Source organism: Takifugu flavidus, unplaced genomic scaffold (assembly GCF_003711565.1).
Source record: "Takifugu flavidus isolate HTHZ2018 unplaced genomic scaffold, ASM371156v2 ctg411, whole genome shotgun sequence".
Lineage (NCBI taxonomy): Eukaryota > Metazoa > Chordata > Actinopteri > Tetraodontiformes > Tetraodontidae > Takifugu > Takifugu flavidus.
The window spans coordinates 686-23,175 of NW_026622030.1; the positions used below are offsets into that span (position 1 = coordinate 686).

General features: G+C 43.2%; 1 protein-coding gene across 12 annotated transcripts; it reads left to right on the forward strand.

Moving 5' to 3' along the window:
- The first annotated feature begins 258 nt into the window (after positions 1-258).
- Positions 259-21,064, forward strand: LOC130520513 (NACHT, LRR and PYD domains-containing protein 12-like). 12 transcript variants are annotated; one of them, XM_057024214.1, is made up of 13 exons: positions 259-993; positions 3,648-3,803; positions 4,074-4,186; positions 4,287-6,111; positions 13,591-13,623; positions 13,978-14,154; positions 14,247-14,420; positions 15,653-15,826; positions 16,033-16,206; positions 16,741-16,914; positions 17,445-18,215; positions 18,248-18,496; positions 18,534-21,064. In XM_057024214.1, exons 2-11 carry the CDS (start codon positions 3,685-3,687, stop codon positions 17,623-17,625), a joined length of 3,144 nt encoding a protein of 1,047 aa, XP_056880194.1. In that variant the 5' UTR covers positions 259-993; positions 3,648-3,684; the 3' UTR covers positions 17,626-18,215; positions 18,248-18,496; positions 18,534-21,064. The 12 variants fall into 12 exon arrangements, with proteins under 12 accessions (XP_056880194.1, XP_056880195.1, XP_056880196.1 ...); XM_057024215.1 differs by having other exon boundaries at positions 18,248-18,461; XM_057024216.1 differs by having other exon boundaries at positions 18,248-18,356.
- Positions 21,065-22,490: the final 1,426 nt, after the last annotated feature.

Sequence of the window (22,490 nt, forward strand, 5' to 3'; positions counted from 1 at the left end):
CAAAACCTGTTCTCAAACTCTTGCCCAAGTCTTTTTATGAGCTGAGAGCACTTTTCTGCGCTTTAGTCCAAAGCCTCACATGTAGAAGCGTTGTCTCTCAGCACCATCTGCACAGAGGGGAAGTGCAGCACCTTTTGTCTGTAAATGCAGAGAGAAAATGTTCATCTTGGCTTTAGATGCATTTACAGCACTGATCCTCTCAGCAACAGTCTCACCTTTGCCTTGCAGCTCCCAGTTCAAACTGTTCCGTTTCCAGTAATGTCCGTTAAAAATGCAAGGTCCAGTGTCCAGCCAGTGTCCTCCAGCAGCGCGGCGTCTTCCCCTCTGGACTGCATGAACTCTTTTATTTCACTCAAAAGGGACAAAAAAGGAAGCAAAATCCGTCCCCTGCTGAGCCATCGGATTTCTGTGTGTAGGAGCAGGTCACCATATTCAGTTGGCAGCTCCACTGGGGAACAATTTGAAAATATCCTGTTGAAATTATTCTAAATTATTCTGATTAAAAATAAAATTGGCACGCTGATTCCAAAATTACAGTCATTTCCCCCCCAGCCCGTCAAGTTTTGAAAGCTTCTCCTCCAGATCAGCAAATTTCCCCTAATGAGCTGGAGTCAGACTGGCCAGCTGATGACAACTGGATCAGCTCCGTTGGTGCCGTCACCATTAAGAGGTGTGTGCAGCCCCCAAAAGGTCAGTACTGTCAATATCCTATAGGGGACACTTTGAACCAGAGGGGATCCTATAGATCAAAAAGTTGACCCAGTTTGATTCCGCACCCAAAAACGAACATCTGTCAGACGAACTCCAGTTGTTTCCCAGTATTTCAGTTAAAACGTGGACCAAATTGTTCTGAAGAGAGGCGCCTGTGCTGGATATGACTCGTCCAACCACAAACACGGGACGTGTAGAGGACGAAGAAGCGAAAGTGAAAGTTCTCAACTTCGGGCTCCATCTTGAGTGACCGAGCCCTGATGGAAAACCTCTAATATTCAGGTAGCATTTGGTTCTTTCACTGCTGTCGTCTCGAATCAATGTTCCGCTGCGAGATGCGGCTTAATAAGCTGCGTGTGCGCAATGAGCGTGCGCGTGTTTCGGACGCACATTGCGGCTGGTCGACGGGAATGTTGTGACGGATGATCAAACTTTGTAGCGTGTTTCCTCTAACTGCGTTTTCCGCTAACCCTGAGCCAACATTTTAGAGGTTGAGGAAGCACATTTTAATACTCACAATAAGTCGACAATATTATTTGTTCGTGGAAAAATCCACGGAAAGAGGGACACAAACGCGGAAGTTTTAGCCTCCTCTCTTTGTCCCTCCACCAGGGGGACAATCAGTCCTTTATTAAAAAAGGAGAGTATGTAAAGGGGGAGAGATCAAGGCATTCCATTTTATTGTTTTAACAACTGGTTCTTTGTGGAATATGAATTTGTTATTATGGATTTATGAAATGTGTTCTGTTTTGAATGAAGCAGTCAAGAAAACAAAACTAAACCTAAACCCATGGTGTTTTGATATTTTTGGTCCTGTACATGTGGTCAGATCAGATTAGTCTGAGCAGAATTGGGTGTTTTTTGCCCTTTGCTGTGTGTCATCTATTCTATTCAGCATGTTGGGTTGCTTGACTTCTGTTGGGTTGTGTCAACTTGATCATCACTTCTGAGATATTGACACACCTTTTTCCTGAGGCTGGCTCCAATGCTGCCAACACACCTGGCCATGGATATGGTGGGACTTCTGTGATGAGTGGGGTCAGAGGTGGTGGACAAGCTCTGCTCCAAAACAAGCTTGCTAGATATGTTTGGGATCTCCTCCGCCACAACCACCAGCTGCAACTAGTAGCTGTGCACGCCATGCAGAGTTTTGACCTCTAGGTCAGGCTACAAATGTTTTTTCCAGCACCATCATGTGTTGGTGAGAAACATGATGCGCCTGATCAAAAAAAGCTGCTTGTAATCTGACAGACGAGCCATGATGAGATGTCAAGGTGCGTTGTTGAAAATGAAGATCCTCTTCTTGGAATCCTGTCTGAGATGACAGAAGATGATGCTGCATTTGACCCACTTTGATGATGTGATGACGTATTTCTGTTTAGTTTTGAATGCATTCTCATCTTATTTGTTGAATTTAATGTTGAGAACTGACATCTTGAAAGAATTTAGGTTTTCTCGTAAACCATAACCAGATAAAAAATGATTTAATTTGTATTTGTGTATGTCCGTCTAATGCCACCGCACCTTTTGAAACACCCAGGAGAAACATTTTTTCCACAACTATTTTATATTTAACATGGTGTAAACTTTTAAGATGTCCCAAAACTTTTTCCAATATATATGTGGCCTGTATGATGTACAGCAGGGGTGGGGAACCTCCGGCCTCCGGGCCGTATACGGCCTACGAGACCATTTCTACCGGCCCGCCACGCAATAAGATTTTTATATTTTATATGTGCACTTATACAGTGGGACCGTTCGCTAAACTCCGCGAGCTGCGAGTAGCAGCGGTAGCGTATTTTTGCCTTTCGTATCCTGAAATTTCTTTCTTAACGAGGAAATATTTTCCCGTTTTCTGAGATAAAACAGACGGTTATGTTATGTCCGAGTCAAGGTCAGGGTCAGTGAACACAGCATGTGATATACGTAGTGGGCTGGACTGATTGACACGGACGAAAAATGCTTAGCGAAACAGGCTAAACTCGACGAGTTGAAAGGACAGATGAGTTTGGATAAAATTAACGCTCTTCGCCGGAGTTTGGAGGCTCAACAAGCAGCTTTCACACGACCATGTACCGACAGAGAGAATATTACGCGTGGAAGTTTTGTGGTGAGTGAATTAATAGCCACGAAGCTGAAACCTCACGCCGAAGGAGAGTTCGTGAACGCGCCTCGTAGCCGCCGCTGAGGCGCTCGCGCCGTACAAAGTAAAATTGTTTCAAAGCGTGAATTTTTTTTCGTGAATAACTATTGAACTAAGACATATATTATGATTCCAGTGGCTAACGGTATGTTTTTATGGTCAAGGAATCTAAATATGTAGTCAAAGTATATGTGGGACTAATATTTATGGTGGAAATCACAATATGCCAGGAATTGTTGCGCTTGGCGGAGGTATGCGCTCTCCGAGTGCTTTCTAGTTGTTATTATTATTGTCTTTATCTTTCTTTTTCATTTATTTTCTTGATTATCTTGTTGTATTGCAGTTTTTGTGAGTAGAGGCCTCGAACAGGCCCTTACGGGTCTCTTGCCTCAACTCTGCATCTCTTTTTATTGTTTTGTATGATCATGAAAACGTATTTTACTTGTCATTTTATTCTATTTTTTTGGTGATTTTATATGCATGTGTGCTAAATAAATAATTCAAACTCAAATGCGGCAATCATGAGACTTGGTAACACAGTGGTTATAGACTTTTTTTTTTTGTCTTTTTTTTTGCATCCCTAGGTATGTGTTCATAATAGTATGGCCCTCGGAGGACTTTATAAAAATTGAAATGGCCCTCGATATGAAAAGGGTTCCCCACCCCTGATGTACAGGGTGACATCATATAATAGATTTTGATGTGAATGAGCCGACAATACGTCATTGGACAGACCTCTGCTTGTCTTCATGCTGAGAATCATGTTCTTTAATCTTCTTTTCTGTGTCAGCAGACTGTTCCTGCTTAACCGTTGAGACTCACATTTAAAAATGAGCGAATGTGTGATGGAAGAGGAAGAGAGAGCAGAGTCCACAGTGCCCAGCTGGGTGTCCCTGAAGAGTGACCAGTCCAAATATGGACTAATAGATTTCAGAAGTTCAGAGGAAATGTAAGAAAACTAAAGCGTGATGATGTGTTTGTGTGCCAGCTGTTAGTCACATTAACAGCAGCAGGTTGTGAGTTTATTATTGGAAATGTTTAACACTTAAACCTCAGACAGTCATATAGTTACAGACTTAATGTGAATATTGTTGATTAGAAACAAGAATCATGTTTAAACTGAAAGATGAATTCAGACATAAGTGCTGGAACAATATTGAGTCTTGATCAGGTTCTTTCATCCTATAAATCAAAGGACTAATAGAGATGTGTTTCATAGTGAGAGGGGGGAGCACATCCTATCAAACTGGGACCAGTCAGCTCCACCAGGAGAGTCCTCTTGTTCACAATCTGGAAGCAGATCTGGAGATGCTGAAATGAAGCCCAAACAAAGTAAAACTGTTCAATATGAGATTTAATTTGTGATGTCATGAATTTGTAGTTGTGTTGATGATTTATTAAAGATGGAAATCATTGGTTTACTTATGTTCAGGAGGTGATCTGCAGGAGGTGATAGAAGGTCATAAGATCAGTCTGAAGAGAAGATGTGAACATGTGACTGAAGGAACTAATGAAGCAGGAAGTGGAACCCTGCTGAACAAGATCTACACTGAGCTCTACCTCACTGAGGGACAAAGTGAGGAGGTGGACACACAACATGAGGTGAGACAGCTTGAGAGAACCTCCAAGAAGAACATCCAGGACACTCCAATCAAGTGCCAGGACATCTTCAAAGTCTTATCTGAGCAACAGAGACACATCAGAGTGGTTCTGACCAACGGTGTCGCCGGCGTTGGAAAAACCTTCTCAGTGCAGAAGTTCAGTCTGGACTGGGCAGAAGGTTTGGAGAACCAAGACATCAGTCTGGTGCTTCCGCTCTCATGCAGGGAGCTGAACTTGATCAGAGATGAGCAGCACAGTCTTCTCTCACTGCTTCATGTTTTCCATCCAACATTACAGAAGATCAGAGCAGAAGATCTGACTGTCTGGAAACTTCTGTTCATCTTTGATGGCCTGGATGAAAGCAGATTTTCACTGGATTTCAACAAGCATCAGGTCATCTCTGATGTCACACAAGTATCGTCAGTTGACGTGCTCCTGGTGAACCTCATCCAGGGGTACCTGCTTCCCTCAGCTCTTATCTGGATCACCTCCAGACCTGCAGCAGCCTATCAGATTCCTCCCTCGTGTGTTGACAGGATCACAGATGTACGAGGCTTCACTGACTCCCAGAAGGAGGAGTACTTTAGGAGGAGGTTCAGTGATGAAGATCTGTCCAAGAGAATCATCTCACACATCGAGGCCTCCAGGAGCCTCCACATCATGTGTCTGATCCCAGTTTTCTGCTGGATCACTGCTATAGTTCTGGAGGACATGATGACCAGAGACCAGAGAGGAGAGCTGCCCAAAACCCTGACTGACCTCTACTCACACTTCCTGATGGTTCAGATAAAGAGGAAGAAGCAGAAGTATGGAGGAAAGCAGAGACCAGAGGAACTGACTGAGGCTGACAAAGAACTCCTTCTGAAGTTGGGTCTGCTGGCGTTTGAACATCTGGAGAAAGGAAACATCATGTTCTACTCAGAAGACCTGGAGCGATGTGGACTGGACGTCTCCGAGGTGTCGGTGTACTCAGGAGTTTGTACAGAGATCTTCAAAAGAGAGCGTGTGATCTTCCAGAAATCAGTCTACTGCTTTGTTCATCTGAGCATTCAGGAGTTTCTGGCTGCAGTCTACATGTTCCACCGTTACACCAGGAAAGACACAGTGGTTATAAATCAGTTCCTGAAATATTCCAAACCAAACCGCTTTTTTGGGTTTGCTGGGTTGTTTGCAAAAAACAATCCAGTCAAATCTCTTGATGACTTCCTCATGAGAGCACTCATGAAATCTCTTGACAGTAAAAATGGCCACCTGGACTTGTTTATTCGCTTCCTTCATGGTCTCTCTCTGGAGTCCAATCAGAGGATCTTGGGTGGACTGTTGGATCAGAGGAACAGCCATCCAGAAACCATCCAGAAGGTCCTCAACAACCTGAAGGAAGTGAACAGTGATGAAATCTCCCCAGACAGAAGCATCAACATCTTCCACTGTCTGATGGAGATGAAGGATCAGTCAGTCCATCAGGAGATCCAAGAGTTCCTGAAGTCAGGGGAGAAATCAGAGAGGGAACTGTCAGTGATCCACTGTTCAGCTCTGGCCTACCTGCTGCAGATGTCAGAGGAGGTTCTGGATGAGCTGAACCTGCAGCAGTACAACACCTCAGATGAGGGACGACGTCGCCTGATTCCAGCTGTGAGGAACTGCAGGAAGGCCGTGTAAGTAAAGATTTTTGGGGCCGGACATCGGCGCTTAAATCAAGCGAGTGGATCATGTCAGGTAGCAATACCCCCTCCAGTGGTCATTCCTTCAATTCTTTATTTCCATTTCAGGGTCCATAAATTAAAAAAAACAACAATGCATCCAGAAATGTTCAACACTGGCTGGATATAAGTTCAAAGGTCAATCCAGACAAACCAACATTAGGCAGGAATAATAGGAGCCACAAGTTAACTGACTATCATGAAATTACTGTCATGTCATTAAATAACTTTTGTTTGTTTGTATACATCGTATTCTAACAACAGAAAAACACATTTTAACTAATGACACGTGACTATTTTGCTTCATTTGTTCAACGTAAAAACAGCCGGCCTCGTTGGTTTAAATGGGTGTTTTAGGTCTTTGTGGCGGTTCCGTTTGGAGCCTTTATGTGACCCACAAAGTTGTTTGAGCCTTTCCACACCCGTTAGGTGGCAACTTCATCACTAGCAACAAAAGGTGCAGTGAAAATGATTTGAAGGGAAACAGGCAGATATAACAGAAGCTGAGGGCAATCGATGCAACCAGAGACTCTGATGTCATCGATCGGATCGCTGAATTAAGACTTGACGCATGATCGTACAAATTGGATGAAATGCAAAATATCCAAAGAGCCGATAGACAGATAAAAAGATGCAGGTTTCTTCAAACCATTTGCTATAATCATTTTAAATATTGAGTAATTATGAGCTGTTCTAAAATAAGACAAATGTTAAGAATAATTCAGTTGCATTTCAGATCTGATGGTCGTTCAAACTGTTGCTCTACGGTGTTGAATTTAGCTTTTCCAGGAAATGAGCTACATTTGTGTTGGGGTAGATTCTGTTGGATTGCATTACCTCTCGTGTCTCACTGCCAATCCGCGTGTTCTTTAAATGAAGACTTCAAGTAAACAAATGCCAATTTCAAAATGTATTTAACAAATAGAATCAATTCAAGATACAAATATACAGAGCTCTGGGCCAGTTCATAACCCTAGCAACAACAAAGTCAATTGTCAGGGCATGAAGTCTGACAACCTAACTATCCCTTGGCCCAGTTTATATAGAAAGACATATGTAAATTATTGATGCTAATTCAGTCCAATCCAGTCCTTCTTCTTGGGTGACTTCATCTTCTTCTTCCTGCCTCATCTGGTGTTGGTGCAGTCCTTCTTCTCCATTGTCTTCTCAGATGGCCAGATCAGAGGTCATATTCCTGTCCAGGAACTTATCAATCACCAGTAAATTATGCTGTCATATTTTACGATGAGGGTCTACCATTTCCTGTCTACCTGGCTCCAACTGTCTAAGCAGTATTCATGTCAAGGAAGGGTCAACTGACTTGCTTATGTGTATTCCTGCTAAAGATTATATACTATCCCTAACTTCTAAACTACCTGTAACATAAAACAAAAACATATAGTATAACACATGCTAATAAGATAAAAGATGCTAACAAGATAAAATAATTCTCTTCAATCCCCCTTTTGGCCTAGCCTAAGCTAGGCCAATATAACAATTCCTTGACCGCTCCCTTTGCTGTAATCAAGAATAATAGAAGTTTAATCATGGTGCCATCTTCTTTAGATGTTCCCGGATCTGTCCAAGCGTTCTCTGTGGATTATCTGCTGGGGTACATTGATTCCAGTGATACCAGAGTTAGGGTTAATGTGTTAGAGTGTCAGTATGTTAGGATGTTAGGGTTAACATGTGATGTTCGCTCTGCAACTTCAAAGGGACCAGTCCACCTGGGCTCTGACCATTTTTACTTGATGACTCTCAGAAGAACCCACTCAGCTGTGTGTGGAATTCCTGGATCCTCACTGACTGGTTACAGAGGTTGCCTGTTGGGAGAAAACTGAGAGAGTCGTTTTTAGTTGAACAAAATAAGATTTATTTCATACAAGTGCTGGGCTGGCCTATGGATTTTCTGCTCCTAGTCCTGGAAAGAGAACACCCCACTCGAGCTCAAAGGGGGTGAATCCTGTTCGGGAGCTTAACAGAGCTTCTTACTGACATCAAGGCTATTGGAAGCGCCTGTGTCCATTTCATTCCACTGTGAGCAAATATCTTGCCAATTTTGCTCTTCAGTGTTTGATTCATTCTTTCTACCTTCGCCTAACGCCTTCTCTACTTCTTGTAAATCTTTATTCTTAAAATGAGTTCTATTATCAGACCTAATTTGTTTGGGGAAACCATGTGTCGGATTAATTAAAAATTTAATAACACTTTTTGCATCTTCTGCTTTTACGGGAACCGCCTCTGGGCAGCCAGTGTATGCATCCACTGCCACCAAGAGGTATCGGAACCCATTGACTCTATCAATCATGTCGGTGAAATCTAGAATTTTCCTGCCCTGCCATGGGGGCAACTGGAAACTTGCCCTCATGTAGTCGAATTGTTGATTTTACATTAAATCGTGTGCATATTGAACATTCTCTGCATCATTCGTGGTTTCCCGCAGTGTCAGGCCGTGGGCCTCTTCCAGAACGGCATCTACCAGACCGGGCGGGAGAACAGGTCTGCCGTCTGGGCCCCGCCAAATTCCTTCAACTTTCACAGCCCCCCTTTCCTTCCAAACTGTTTTTTCATGTGGAGAAGCTTCTTCTTGATCACAACCAAGTCTTTCCCTATCGTATCTTGGAAGCATTTCATGAACCGTTTTCTCTACCAACAACAAATTGTAACTTGGTTTATAACCTGCAGCCTTCTTTGCTGCCTGATCTGCAGCCTCATTACCTCTTCCCTCCAGAGAGTTCTCTATGCTGTGACCTTTGCACTTTACGACTGCGACCGCCGCTGGTTCCATGAGTGCCTGTGTCAGTTGCCTCATCTCTGCCTCATGTTTTATAGGAGATCCTGATGCTGTGTTAAAACCTGCCCGCAACCATTGACAAAGTTCTAAGTGAATCGCTCCAACTACATACGCTGAATCTGTATAAATGGTCACTCTCTTTCCCTTTGATATTTCTAACGCTCTAATAACTGCCTTCAATTCTGCAAGTCGTGCTGACTCTTTACCTGTTAGGTTTCCTGTTTCCACTTCCTCAAAATCTTCTTCCGATTTTCTAACTATTGCTTAGGCAGCTTTCAGCCCCTCTTGTGGGTGTCTGAAACAACAGCCGTCGGTGAATAGTATTTCATCTGGATCCTTTAACGGCTCCGCCTTAAGATCTACTCTAATTTTTTCATCTTTCTTCACTTTCTCCTCACATCTGTGTGGTTCACCCTCTCCCATACCATCTGCCATATTGATCCCTTCATGTGTGTATGTTATGTGTGGTGCCGTTAAAATCTTGTCCATCCTGGTCTGCCTAAGTGAGGTCATGGTGAATGCTGCTGAGCTGACCAGTGATACCACACTATGTGTTGTAAGAACTGTCAGAGCGTAACCCATCACTAAATGTGCTGTTTTTTGTAAAGGTTTTGCTAGCCCTGCTACATGCCTTACACATGGTGGCTGCCTGTTTTCAATGGGGTCCAGCATTATACTTGCATACATTAATACTTTCCTTTCACCCCCTTTTTTCTGAAACAGAACACCATTTACTGTATGTTCTCCTTCAGAAACATCCAAAAAGAAAGTATCCTTATATTCCGGAACTGCCAAATGTGCAGCTGTAGTGAGTGCCTGTTTAAGAGCAATGAACGCTTTCTCTCCCTCAGTTGTCCATGTTAGCCGGGCTGCCAAATCACGCATTCCCTGTTCATTCACCATTGCACGTAAGGGCGTAGTCTTTTCTGAATATGTAGGAATAAAATGTCTACTATAGCTCGCGAGACCCAGAAATGACAACATTTCCTTTACAGTCTCTCATACCAATCATTCTGTTCAGCAAAGTCGACCTGTGCAGCCACACCCTCAGGCCCAACACACAAACACGGTGATGTAATCATCCAGAAACTTCCCTGTAACTTTTCTCTAAACGCATCCTGATACACCTCATTATTCTCATGGTCGTAAAATAGAGTGACATGATAGGGATCAACTGGCGGGGCAAAGGGACTTAGCATCGACAACCAGGGCCCCCAGCTCTGAAACAATGCCACAACACCGACACCAGGTGAGGTCTTAGGCTCAAGTTCTCCCCAATAAATGTCCGCCCACACCCCCTGTTCTGGAGAGGGTGTCGGACTCATCAGCATTTGTCCCTTCACACCTGGGTGTGAAATACAGCAGTTCAGTTTCATTCCATTAGGAAATTGCACCACCAGACCTTTGTCTCCACACAGAATTGCTGCTCCTGTCCTCACAAGGAGATCTCGTCCCAACAGGTTGATAGGGCAATGTGGTGAAATGACAAAGGGGTGCAACACAGTCTGTCCAGCAAAATGAGTCACTAATGGCCCAGAAAACGGCAGTCTCTCCGGGCTTCCTGAGAACTCCACAAGCTCGACGGTGTCAGATAAAATCAGCTCCAGTGATAAATTCCATGAGATGGTGGAACACTGCCTGGTACCTCCGGGTAGTTGTGATATGGACAGTCCCTTTGCCAATGACCATACCCTTTGGAGGCATGACACTGATCTCGGCTCAAGTACCCGCCTATCAAGCCGTATCCCTGCCCGCCGTGTCTCCCACACATGCCTCCCCTAGGACTCACCCAATGTGGGTTTATCGGAACAAAATCTTACTGCGGACCTAACTGATCTGGCTGCACCGGCTGAGAAAACCGCTGAACCATCTGTTTTTCCTCCTTTAGTTTATCATTTAGCTTTTTCCGTGCCTCATCTAACTGCATTTTTAGGAGGTGTTCCTGGGCTGTCATCACGCCCTCTTTCTTTCCCTGTTGTTTAACTTGTATTGTTGTGGTGAGAGAGATGTCTCTCCCAGACGTCCGCTGTGCTACCTGGAAGGTCAGGATTTCCTTCCATGGCTTCTTTCACTGACTGTGGAAGTCCTAAAATTATTGCCTGATGGAACAAAGTGGTGTGTAAATTATCTGAGCCAGGATGGCACCCTGTGGCACACATCCATTCCTCTTTACACCTTGCAAGGAATCCATGTGCCGACTCACTTTCCTCCCACTTAAATCTTAAGTTCTGCATTGCTCCTGGAGATACTGGAAATATCTCATAGCTTCACCAACCCTGGTTGCACATGGGCCAAAACGTGCAGCATTAGGTCTATCTTTAATGCCTGCTGCTACCTCAACTTTATCCAAATCCCAGAGAGACACTTGTCTCCCTAAAATTCCTCTAAAGTCTCCCACCGCCAGCTGCATGCTCTGTGTTAAACTGAAAAGGGTAGACATCCACTTGCCGCCTCCCTCTGCGGGTGGGGGCATCTTATCCACCAAACAATTAGTGTCTGTGATAGCAAATGGAACATATACTGGTTCCTGTCCTCCTCTTTTCTGTATCAGAGGGGCCTGTAGCTGCGGCATTCCTGAAACGGGCCCCTTACTCCTTGTGTGTATTCCTGTTTGACCCGCCTCCTCATTATTTATGGTCCCTGTCAATGGTACACCTCTATACTCACACTCACTCTCTTCCCATGATTCTAATTCATATAATTCTGTCTGAGCTTTAACAGGCTCCTGAACCTCCAATTCTCCAATAAATGTAGCCGGAATTTGGAAGGTATCTGTCTTATTCTCGCTCTCCTCTTTATCACTGCCGTAAATCAATCTTGCCTTCTCCTCCCTGTGCTCAGCCCTGGCAAATCCTCCTGAGGGATCAACTCTTTTCACTTGTTTTGTTTGATTGCTAAGTGTTTTAAAGACATTTAATGTAGATTTTTGACTGTCCTGTTTTTTAAATATAGTTTGTTGGGAGATTTTAGGGCGAACCATCTGAGCTTCCTCTCTAAATTCAATTTTTCCTAAGTTATCTTCAACCTCTTCCTGTCCCTGTTTGATCCTTCTAACCTGTCTCCGAAGTTCCCACACTGTCTCACGTAACTCCTGCATTTCTTCATCTCTGTCCACATCTAACTGACCACTGTTAATAGTCAAAACTGGCAATTGATATGGGGGTGGGGAAGAGGTAGTAGGTAATGATGGATAAAGAGTGGTGTTAAGTGTCAGCGTCTGATTTGGATCTTCTAATGAAGGCTTATCTACATTGGGCACTCGTGTGACCCCCCTAGATCTGCAATAGTGCACTGCTGCACCTGCCACAGCCACAACATGTATCCTTCGAGGCTTATCTTCTAACTCCTTACCCTGTTTTTGCCATGATTTTCCTGCTATAAACCCTAATTTTGGATTATCAAGATGATCCTGTAATATGGTGTGAATTTCTGACTCCCACTTACACAATGCTTCAGCTAAATTAACCTTCACCTCTGGAGGGGGAAGTATCTTCTGCTTCTGAGCTTCCTTCCACAACTTTTTTATTGTATCCAATTCTCTTTCCGTGTCCTGTTCTTTCATGCCACTCACCACCTGATCAAGAGTCCACTTCCACTGTTCTTCCACAGACCGGGGATAGGGAGAACATTCTCCCTGATCCCAACACGTTTTGCCACATTCCAGTTCCATCTTTAACTATGCTCCCAAGTGAGATTGAATGTGAATGACTCCAACGGTCAACTCAATGCCTCAGTGAAACAAGCTTCTAGACCAAACTTCGTTGGTCCGGTTCCACTCTGGGGGTTAATTCTCAAGGACAAAGAGCCTTTTAATTCACGTTCACTCTGGCACTTTTCCAACCCACACAAAAACACAAATCTCGGGCGTCGGGAGTGTCCGTCCCGTCAGTCCCAACCCAAATCTTTTTCATATACAGTGCTGTGTATACAGCAATACAGCACTGTACTGGTTCCGGTTTACTCTAACCGTCTATTCCCTGTTTTTTCAACAGTACTTCCGGACTCTAACCGTTTATTCCCTGTTTTTTCAACAGTACTTCCGGCCTCTAACCGTCTATTTTCCGGACTCTAACCGTAATTCCTGCAGTCGTTTCAATATTTTCTATATTTGTATCTGGAATTTATAACTAGGACACTTCAATTGACAGTGACGACAAATTTGGAAATTGCCAATGTGCAGAACTTTTGATTAAACAGGTGTCTGCTTACCTTTTATTAGGGATCCCTTTGTCGTCAGTTGTCCTCCGAAGTGACCATTGTTGAATTTTTCTCCTCAGATGACTTCTCTGTCTTCATCACGTCGGGGTCACCAAATTGTTGGATTGCAATACTTCTCATATGTCACTGCCAATCCGCGTGTTCTTTAAATGAAGACTTCAAGTAAACAAATGCCAATTTCAAAATGTATTTAGCAAACAGAATCAATTCAAGATACAAATATTACAGAGCTCTGGGCCAGTTCATAACCCTACAATAACAGAGTCAATTGTCAGGGCATGAAGTCTGACAACCTAACTATCCCTTGGCCCAGTTTATATAGAAAGACATATGTAAATTATTGATGCTAATTCAGTCCAATCCAGTCCTTCTTCTTGGGTGACTTCATCTTCTTCTTCCTGCCTCATTTGGTGTTGGTGCAGTCCTTCTTCTCCATTGTCTTCCCAGATGGCCAGGTCAGAGGTTATATTCCTGTCCAGGAACTTATCAATCACCAGTAAATTATGCTGTCATATTTTACGATGAGGGTCTACCATTTCCTGTCTGCCTGGCTCCAACTGTCTAAGCAGTATTTATGTCAAGGAAGGGTCAACTGACTTGCTTATGTGTATTCCTGCTAAAGATTATATAGTATTCCTAACTTCTAAACTACCTGTAACATAAAACAAAAACATAGAGTATAACACATGCTAATAAGATAAAAGATGCTAACAAGATAAAATAATTCTCTTCAATTCTCAGATAAGTTGATTAGAAATCCCAAAGTTTGACTCTATTTTTGAACCCTATTTTTGTTTCATACACAACAGACTGTCTGGTAGTGTTCTTTCAACGAGTCATTGTGAAGTTGTGGCCTCAGCAATGACGTCAAACCCTTCTCATCTACGGGAGCTGAGCTTAAGGGAGAACCAAAGCCTGACAGATGCCGACGTAAAGTTACTGTCTTCTGCAATGATGCATCCAAACTGCAGACTGGAGACGCTCAGGTCAGGAGGCCTCTGTTGGTCTTTTCTAAATTTCTTTACATTTTCTGCTTTTCTCTGTGTGTTTTTATTTGCCCCATTTATTCCTTTTCCAGGCTGTGGGACTGCAGTTTATCAGAGATCAGCTGTGACTCTCTGGCCTCGGCGCTGAGGTCCAATCCCTCCCATCTGAGGGTTCTGGACCTGGGTGGGAACCAGCTGAAGGATCCAGCAGTGAAGCTGCTCTGTGGTGCTCTCCAGGATCCTCTCTGTGAGCTGGAGACGCTCAGGTCAGTCAGAGATGATCCAGTACTTTCCCAGGTGTAACTAGTTAAAAATGTTTCCATCCATAAGTTTTCACAAATATTTAGATAAATCTGTTTGTTCATCGCCTCCTTCTGTTGTAATGGTCATTAAAGAAAATGACCTTATTTGAGTTTTTCTCCTCACAAATATGACTTTCTATGAACGATGCAATAAATGCAGCTTGCAATCTAAGACAATATGGAAGTATGTGTATATAATAGTAGTGGAAGTAGCTCATAAAATAATACATTTGCTCTTCTCATCGAATCTTTCTATGTTATTAAAGAAAAACCTGCTCTTAGTCAACAACATCTAAGACATCAACCAAAAATCCTAATTTTATACAATATAATATAAAACAGTAGAGAAGACTCTTTCTGCAGAGACACTGGTGGCAGGAATGCAGAAGTATCACCTGCTCAACTTGGAAGGTGGAGCAGAAACCACCAGCTGAGAAGGTCCTCAGCGAGAGGAAGTGGTGGAGAACCATGAAACTTGCTAAGCTCCACCTCAGCTCCAGAGATGGGCTGAGCTGGAGCTGTGGCACCAGGTATCGCCCAGAAGAGCCTCCAACAAACAAGCTCTTCTCTTGGGAGGAGAGGGCTTTGAATCTCAGCTCAGTGTGCTTGTCTCTAGTAGGTGGCAGCTGCACCTTTTCCTGAGGTCCTTGTTGATGCCCTGAGGGGAATTGATGCTCCTGCAATGTTTTCTGGCAGCATTGAGCTTGCAGTGGGGCAATCAAACACACTGTGGGGGGGCTCTCTTTCCTTCTCTCATCTGGAGAACAAGTGACACCAGCTGCCAATCATTGTTGGAGAAATGTGCAGTCAGGGGAACTATGCGTCCAGACTATAGCCACCCTTCCAGCATCCAGCAGTGTCTAAAACCTTTGATTTGGTTTCACCAGAGAGTGTAGGGATTGCAGGGTCGCTGCAGCATCGCCCACAAGCTATCAGGAGTGGGTCGCTTTGTCCCAACTCCTGACAAGAGCTGAGTGCTACTGAGAAATGTGGTCTCACAAACCTGGAAGGTATTTTGACCCACACACACTTTACATACGATGTAGATCTTGTCCAACCGCCCTGAAAGAACCCAAAATAGGAACATACGGCAGATAAGCCGGTGCAGAACCAGAGGTTTGTTGCTTGTAAGCTGTGTTTTGCTCTGGTACATGTTGATTTTTATTTGTCTTCTCTCAAAATAATTGTTATTTTAGACTAAGAGGCTGCAGTTTATCAGAGACCAGCTGTGATTCTGTGGCCTCAGCTCTGAAGTCCAACCACTCCAATCTGAGGGTTCTGGACCTGAGCCACAACACGTTACAGGATTCAGGAGTGAAGCGGCTCTGTTCTGGACTGGAGAGTCCAAACTGTAAACTGGAGAGGCTCAGGTCAGTCTTCATTTTTCTACCTATATACCAGCTGCTAAGATGGTGAAGTGAGGCTGTTCTCAACACTGCTGTGATGCACCACATTAAAAAAATTCCTTGGAATATCGTGAATTCAGGTCTGACCCAACTAAGAACTAACGTAGGTTTAGTACTGACGCAGATAACATGCAGACCTGCACCGTATAACCTCATCCTGCATTTTTCAGATTAGAATGCTGCAGGTTATCAGAGACCAGCTGTGGCTCTCTGGCCTCGGCGCTGAGGTCCAATCCCTCCCATCTCAGAGAACTGGACCTGGGTGGGAACCAGCTGAAGGATCCAGGAGTGAAGCTGCTTTGTGGTTTTCTCCACTTTCCAAACTGCCGACTGGAAACTCTGGGGTAAACACCATTCTCAAAAATGTCCATTATTCCATCCGAGGGTCCTCACACTTTCTGAGTGTGTGTGTTGTGCCCAGTTCCTTCAGGAGGGAGGGCCACACGGGGACCACTTATTCATGATAAATTGATTTAAGGACAATGAAAAAGCCGACAGATGGTAACCAAAATTAGACAAAACTAGGTGAGGGTGCCTGGTAGACACCAGCCAACGAGGAGGGAGATGGTGAGGGAGACAGGAAGTCATCTAAGACAGGTTGTGCCTCTTTAAAGATGAGCCACAGGTGAGATGGATCTCCATGATGAGATGGGAGGGAAAGAGGTGGGGAGAACCTGGGAAGAGTGAGGGCCAGAACAATATATATTCTCCTTTGGAACAGTGCAAACCTGAGAGGTTGGAATTGTGGTAATTACATATTACTGTCATTTTTTAACCTGTAACTAAATTAAATATTTACAGATCATGCCTTTGATTAACCTTTCAGATTAATACTGGTTTCACTTATAACCTTATAAAAGTTTCCCTTCTTTATTTAGATTGATGTACTGCAGGTTATCAGAGATCAGCTGTGGCTCTCTGGCCTCGGCGCTGAGGTCCAATCCCTCCCATCTCAGAAAACTGGACCTGAGTGAGAACCAGCTGCAGGATTCAGGAGTGAAGCTGCTCTGTGGTTTTCTCCACTTTCCAAACTGCCGACTGGAAACTCTGGGGTAAACACCATTCTCAAAAATGTCCATTATTCCATCCGAGGGTCCTCACACTTTCTGAGTGTGTGTGTTGTGCCCAGTTCCTTCAGGAGGGAGGGCCACACGGGGACCACTTATTCATGATAAATTGATTTAATGACAATGAATAAGCCGACAGATGGTAACCAAAATTAGACAAAACTAGGTGAGGGTGCCTGGTAGACACCAGCCAACGAGGAGGGAGATGGTGAGGGAGACAGGAAGTCATCTAAGACAGGTTGTGCCTTTAAAGATGAGCCACAGGTGAGATGGATCTCCATGATGAGATGGGAGGGAAAGAGGTGGGGAGAACCTGGGAAGAGTGAGGGCCAGAACAATATAGATTCTCCTTTGGAACAGTGCAAACCTGAGAGGTTGGAATTGTGGTAATTACATATTACTATCATTTTTTAACCTGGAACTAAATTAAATATTTACAGATCATGCCTTTGATGAACCTTTCAGATTAATACTGGTTTCACTTAACCTTATAAAACTTTCCCTTCTTTATTTAGATTGAGGTACTGCAGTTTATCAGAGATCAGCTGTGGCTCTCTGGCCTCGGCGCTGAGGTCCAATCCCTCCCATCTGAGGGTTCTGGACCTGAGTGGGAACCAGCTGAAGGATTCAGGAGTGAAGCTGCTATCTGATCTTGTAGAGAATCCACACTATGGGCTGGAGACATTGAGACAGTAGCTGGTTGGAGCCAGTCAACTCCCGCTCATCTGCTGCATCACTCACTGACCACTGGTGAAGAGCATCTGTGGAAACATCTGCCGTCTACTCCCTCCATAGATGAAAAATTCAGTTTTTAAAAAGCGCTGGTGGACTTTCAGGAGATCAGTCGATGGTTGACAAAGCAGAAGCAGCTTCGCCTTGAAGTTAAATTAGTTCCTGGTATCACACAATGCATCTTTATAAAGTTCTAAATGGCTCCTCGGCCACTCTTAGAAGCATGGAAACATTCTCTTAATTGTCTCTTCAAATGTCTGTATTATACGTTACTATTTTATCCTCTTTCATGTTATTAAGTGATATATTCATATATCCTCTTTCGTGTTATTAAGTCATATGTTCATATATCCTCTTTCATATGTTAAGTCATAGGTTCATATATCCTCTTTCATATGTTATTAAGTCATAGGTTCATATATCCTCTTTCATATGTTATTAAGTCATATGTTTATATATCCTCTTTCATGTTATTAAGTCATATGTTCATATATCCTCTTTCATGTTATTAAGTCATATGTTCATATATCCTCTTTCATGTTATTAAGTCATATGTTCATATCCTCTTTCATATGTTAAGTCATAGGTTCATATATCCTCTTTCATATGTTATTAAGTCATAGGTTCATATATCCTCTTTCATATGTTATTAAGTCATATGTTTATATATCCTCTTTCATGTTATTAAGTCATATGTTCATATATCCTCTTTCATGTTATTAAGTCATATGTTCATATATCCTCTTTCATGTTATTAAGTCATATGTTCATATATCCTCTTTCATGTTATTAAGTCATATGTTCATATATCCTCTTTCATGTTATTAAGTCATAGGTTCATATATCCTCTTTCATATGTTATTAAGTCATAGGTTCATATATCCTCTTTCATATGTTATTAAGTCATAGGTTCATATATCCTCTTTCATATGTTATTCAGTCACATGTTCATATATCCTGATGTTCATCTGTTCAACAAAGGGACAACAGGATGTGTGTGTCTTACCTGTTTGGTCCACTCAGACATGACGTGCGTGCTCGGCGTCCTGAAGTGGAGGTTGAGGACGACCACACAGTTCAGCACCACCACCGTCACCACCACCATGATGAACATCAAATATCTTCAACACACAAACACACTCAGATGTTTTCCATTTTTTAAATCTCAGCCGGTTGTCACCTGGTTCTGCAGCCCTAATGTATATATAGTTTGGAGATGCAGAATATATCTGATTCAGAGTTAAAGTGATGTGGAGTAAATGGTGCGTTTACCTACTTCACAATAAGAGGAACGGACGTGGATGTTTCTGGAGCCTTTGAGAGATCAAGAGTAGGAAGACACACTGAGCGAGCAGCACCGAGATGGACAGTGTCATCTTCTCACCACCTACACACACACACACACACATTTTTATTATCCTTTTTAAAATATATTCTGGACCTGAGTGGGAACCAGCTGAAGGATTCAGGAGTGAAGCTGCTGTCTGATCTTGTAGAGAATCCACACTATGGGCTGGAGACATTGAGTCAGTAGCTGGTTGAAGCCAGTCAACTCCCGCTCATCTGCTGCATCACTCACTGACCACTGGTGAAGAGCATCTGTGGAAACATCTGCCGTCTACTCCCTCCATAGATGAAAAATTCAGTTTTTAAAAAGCACTGGTGGACTTTCAGGAGATCAGTCGATGGTCGACAAAGCAGAAGCAGCTTCGCCTTGAAGTTAAATTAGTTCCTGGTATCACACAATGCATCTTTATAAAGTTCTAAATGGCTCCTCGGCCACTCTTAGAAGCATGGAAACATTCTCTTAATTGTCTCTTCAAATGTCTGTATTATACGTTACTATTTTATCCTCTTTCATGTTATTAAGTGATATATTCATATATCCTCTTTCGTGTTATTAAGTCATATGTTCATATATTCTCTTTCATATGTTATTAAGTCATAGGTTCATATATCCTCTTTCATATGTTATTAAGTCATATGTTTATAGATCCTCTTTCATGTTATTAAGTCATATGTTTATATATCCTCTTTCATGTTATTAAGTCATATGTTCATATATCCTCTTTCATGTTATTAAGTCATATGTTTATATATCCTCTTTCATGTTATTAAGTCATATGTTTATATATCCTCTTTCATCTTATTAAGTCATAGGTTCATATATCCTCTTTCATATGTTATTCAGTCACATGTTCATATATCCTCTTTCATATGTTATTAAGTCACATGTTCATATATCCTCTTTCATATGTTATTAAGTCATATGTTCATATATCCTGATGTTCATCTGTTCAACAAAGGGACAACAGGATGTGTGTGTCTTACCTGTTTGGTCCACTCAGACATGACGTGCGTGCTCGGCGTCCTGAAGTGGAGGTTGAGGACGACCACACAGTTCAGCACCACCACCGTCACCACCACCATGATGAACATCAAATATCTTCAACACACAAACACACTCAGGTGTTTTCCATTTTTTAAATCTCAGCCGGTTGTCACCTGGTTTTGCAGCCCTAATGTATATATAGTTTGGAGAAGCAGAATATATCTGATTCAGAGTTAAAGTGATGTGGAGTAAATGGTGCGTTTACCTACTTCACAATAAGAGGAACGGACGTGGATGTTTCTGGAGCCTTTGAGAGATCAAGAGTAGGAAGACAGACTGAGCAAGCAGCACCGAGATGGACAGTGTCATCTTCTCACCACCTACACACACACACACACATTTTTATTATCCTTTTTAAAATATATTCAAAAATCTGTTGGGGAGCTAATTAATGTTTCTCGATTAATGGCGGCCCCTCAGCTCCGCCCACTACCGATGTTTGCTGCTTTATTAGCTGTGTTGTCCCGTGCTGACGTGATATTCAGCTATAATGTCTGATTCTTTGGGTGCTGTTGAAGGTTAACTCAGTTCATGTAGTTGTGATTCTGAAAAGGTCCCAGACTGTTAATCTGCCTGACGCTGGCTTCAATACGTTCTGTGACTCTGCACTGACTGTCTGCGGGCAGGTAGTAGACCAGCGAGGCCAGGAAGGAGATGAGCACGCAGGGGATGATGATGTTGACCACGTAGAAGAGAGGTTTGCGTCTGATGACCAGGTAGAAGGTGATGTCCTGATGCTTGTTGCTCTCCATGGGAATGTGTTTGTAGGTGTTTCTCTTGGCGGGTCGGTGGATGATCTCCCACTCACCATTCTCTGTTGGTCAAAGCCAGAGTTCAGACACAAGTGATGAAGTTATGACTGTCAGTCTGGTTGGAGCTGCAGCCAGTCTGAAGGCTCAGGCTCTGGTGAAAACAACTTCTCTGCATGTATCAACAGCATCCAGTACACTGAAAGTCCCCAACAAGCTCCAGGACTGTATGCAGTAAAAAATAAAAATAAATGGAAATGAATCTTTACTTGGTTACCTGTAAAGCTTTCAGGATCAATCATGATCCATTCAACCGTCCACTTGGTTTCAATGACTATGTCTTCCTTCAGGAGCAACCTGATCTCTTTGGCATTGTACGTTAGAAAGCTGCAAGGCAACATGGGAAATGCAGTTCAGAATTTAAAAAGTCTTTTTTCCTACTGGGAGAGTTTAGCTGCACCGTGCATTTTATTTTTGCACCTTTTTCTCCTCTCATATGTGTTTAGATTCTATAAAATCTTGACTCAGCTCAGTTTAAAACATCATGTCAGAGTTTGTCTGCCCCCCCCCCTCTCCCCGTGGTCGTGGTCACGCCGGGCATCTTTACTGGTCCCGTTTTAAACAGGTTCTGTTGGGAACAGCTGTTCTCCAGAACTGTATTTCAGGCTGCTGTGCTGAAGGGCTGTTTTCAGTAGCAATAGAGCCAGAGTGTGCCTGCTCCATATGAACCCCCCCAGGCCGTGCGTTCCTCCTGGCTGAGCCATAATCAGCTCTGGATGGACTGGTTCACGCTTGGACTGAGTCAAGATTTGATAGCTTGACTGATTCTTACAGTTTTTGATCAAACCCCCATCTGCTGATTCCAGGAGATCTTTAAAGGATCTCAGAGCTTCAGATTTATGAAGCCTGCTCAGCCCCCGGCAGCGCTGATGAAACCATTTCATTCCTTCAAAAAAGCAGAACATGAAGCTCCAGAAAAGGTTTTTGGATCAAGTTTCCAACAGAACGAGGACAAGTGGGTAAAAGCGCCACTTTAAAGCCTCCAGGCCTCAGAAAACATCCACCTTTAGGATGCCTGACTTTAGAGGATCGTCGGTTCGCTCCGAGCACAAGAACAAACATGTTTAACCTCAGTCCAAGAACATCTGACCTGAAATGATCAAAAACCTTCAGCGTAAAAAGATGGTGGAGAGAAAGCTGCTGGGAGGTTCTCAGAAGAGAAGTGGCATTAAAGCCAGCTGGAAGAGTCCAGCCTGCTTCCTGCTCCTCCAAACAGGCGTCTCCACACCAGCACTGAGGAACACGGGCTTCTGTTCTTCCTTCTTCTCTTCTGACTATTGTGTGTTTGATGAATGCAGCATCCACTCACTGCCCCCCCCTCATTTACACTGCTCCTGGTTTCACAATGCTCCTCAGACAGATGCAACCAGAGACACTGATGCCGTCAGACAATAAACCTGAGTGTTGTTGTGTCCGGTTATTAACATGTTCCATGCTTTTCCTTCTGCAACAGTTCATCACACCTGCTCAGGGAAACCTCGGTGTAAAGGAGGTGAAGCCGTGCCTCAGTGACTCTACTTTGCTGTTTTAGAAACTAACAGTTATTAGATGAATATACAGTGTGCACGTACGCGCACACGTGTGTATAAACACTTAATACACTTAATACACATCCTCCTGTAATAAAG